Source organism: Micromys minutus (genome assembly GCF_963924665.1).
Source record: "Micromys minutus genome assembly, chromosome: 6".
Classification (NCBI taxonomy): domain Eukaryota; kingdom Metazoa; phylum Chordata; class Mammalia; order Rodentia; family Muridae; genus Micromys; species Micromys minutus.
Window position 1 is genome coordinate 72742530 of NC_137975.1, and position 2772 is coordinate 72745301.

Here is a 2772-nt window from a genome sequence, read left to right on the forward strand (position 1 = left end):
TTTGGATTTAGAAGTCGAACACTACCCCAATTTGGATAAATTTCGCAGCAGTCACCCCAAGGGCAACTGAGGATAGAGTTAAGACCCTGCCTTGACCATTCTCAAGCCTGGGTTGGTTGCCAAAAACTCTTAGACGAGGATTAGCCTGGAGTTAAGGGAAGGAGAGCAGACCGGGTTTCCCAGCTTGTGTGGGGCAAGCAGAGTTCCAACCAAATTGAACTTCTGTGAAATCGATTTAAAGATGTCTATGAACTATTATGAACATATTAAAATGACCTTTTGAAAGTCTTAACTAATCAACCTTTTGAAATGTAATCACTGTAGAAAAAAACAAGGTAATTTACAAAACGGTTTCCATGTTAGCAAGTGTGCACTGACCACCAAAGCCCCTTAGCAGTCCCTCTCTGGACCAGATAACGGCTTGTTAGGGGTCGATGGGCTTTTTGTATCTTGTACAATGTCAGTGTATTGATTGTGTACTTGATTCTCCAAACTCTTAACACAGGGCGAGGAGCTAGTTCCCTTAGAAAACATAGACAGGGACACAAGAGGCGCTTTTTTTTTTTTTTTTTTTTAAAGTCTTCCCCTCCCCCATGGCGGCGGGCGCAACTTCCCGCCTCCTCCCTGCAGGTTCTCATTTCGGTCCGCCCCCTGCTGTATAAAGGCCGGCGCTCAGGCCTGGTGTGAGCACAGCTGCTGCGAGCTCCCGAGAGTGCAGTGATGTCTGGTCGCGGCAAAGGCGGGAAAGGCCTGGGCAAAGGCGGCGCCAAGCGCCACCGCAAGGTCCTGCGCGACAACATCCAGGGCATCACCAAGCCCGCCATCCGCCGCCTGGCCCGGCGCGGAGGAGTGAAGCGCATCTCCGGCCTGATCTACGAGGAGACCCGCGGGGTGCTGAAGGTGTTCCTGGAGAACGTGATCCGCGACGCCGTCACCTACACGGAGCACGCCAAGCGCAAGACCGTCACCGCCATGGACGTGGTCTACGCGCTCAAGCGCCAGGGCCGCACCCTCTACGGCTTCGGCGGTTAAGCCCTTAGGCTTCTTTTCTACAAAAGGCCCTTTTCAGGGCCACCCACACACAACTCAACTGAAGGGCTGTAGCCGTGAAGGCAGAAGACGACCTGCTGTGCATTTTAGTCTATGTTAACCTTGGGATTTCATGGTAAACATACTGAACTAATCTTGCGACTTCCTGTACGTGCCAAACGTCCCATCTGTACGTGAAGTCAAGGTCACTGCAACATGCCATCTGGGTTTGGATGCTTGATTCGCTTGGCAGTTCTTTGTACCTAGAGTTTGTAGTATTTGTTTCTGGCGGTTTGAAAGAGGTTAGTCCTTGTTCCTTTTTTTGCCCCCCTTGTGCCTTATTTATGCTTTCAACGTCTGCCTTGGTTTCTGTTTTGCACCTTCATTGGGTTATGAATAGACTATCTGAAGATTAATGTAACCTATTAAATTCCGGGTTTCATAGTATTTACAGTGGACAGAGCTTCTGAGAACCTTTGAATATTTTACCTACTTTGCAAATGCCATTCTGTGATCTCAGTGATAGTAAAAATTAGTAAGTTTTAATAACATCATCTCCCAAAACAAAACGAAAGGAGACCAAAACAGAAAACCCACACTCAGTCCTTTGGAGATCCCATCCACTGGAGCCTTAAGTAGTATCTGTTCCTTAATGACTTCTAATTGTCTATCTGCAGCTTAAGTTTTCTTATCTAGCTTCTGAAATAATTATTCATGAATGTTTAATAGTCTAAGACTAATAAATACAAGAGTATCCCCTAACAGTATCTTAACAGGACACCTTAACCAGTAACACCTAACCCTAACCCTTATACTTGAAAATGAAAAAAAAGCTCAACCACTGATAATATCTCATTCTGCATAATTATATAATCACCCAAATGCACCACAAAGTAAGCAGTCCAATAATAGATAACACCTTGAATAAAATTTATATGCAAATGGTTTATTAACTCAGTTTATGGCCGGAGCAATGGCTTGGTTAAAAGCACTTGCCATTCTTTAGGATAAGGTGTCACTTGCTGGAACCCGGTTTGAGAAACTCGTAACTCACTCCAACTAAAGAACACCCGATTCCCTCTTCTGACTCCCACACTACCGATGTACACATCATCCTTATTCATTAAATAATGGGGGGAAAAAAACTGAATTAATGTAAACGCAAAGGAAAAGAAGTGGAGCAAGATTTTATTTATTAAATTTTTGTTTGTTTTCTTTATCTTTTTGAGATGAGCTCTTAGATACCCCCAGCTGGCCTTGAACTCCTGACTGAGTTTCCCGATTTCATCTCTGGAGTGCCTGAATTACAACATACCACATCTTTGGCTTATTTTTTCTTATGCTGCATCAGGCTACTTCACTGGTTATAAAGAAAAGGGCCCCAGTCTGGAGAAAAGGCAGCTGCACCAATAGTGCAATAGTGACCAGGCAGACAAATAGGCCTGGCCACTGTTGTGGCTCAACATAAACACCTAGAATACTCCAAAGTTTAATTTGTAGTTTGGCAGCTAAATGTATAGAGCTCCCTGGAACAGCTGGATTTGGGCAGCCCATATACCAAATATATCTAGAATAGAATGAGTTTCAGCATCAAGGCATTTTCTGTTTAAATAGTACTTCACAAATACCATCAGTCTCTTGGATCTTTATCCCTTCATGTGCATTAACACAATTGCACAGCTTACCCCATATCTATACCTAACACATTTTCGAATCTTGTTTTACCTGTCACATTTGCAATTT

At 44.0% G+C, this 2772-nt stretch overlaps 1 protein-coding gene across 1 annotated transcript; it reads left to right on the plus strand.

The window, feature by feature from the left end:
• Positions 1–720: 720 nt before the first annotated feature.
• LOC308421586 (histone H4) lies at positions 721–1121 on the plus strand (the record flags this gene model as incomplete). The annotated part of the gene is made up of 1 exon (XM_080917990.1): positions 721–1121. The coding sequence occupies one exon, from the start codon at positions 721–723 to the stop codon at positions 1030–1032; it is 312 nt and encodes a 103-aa protein (XP_080774116.1). The 3' UTR covers positions 1033–1121.
• Positions 1122–2772: the final 1651 nt, after the last annotated feature.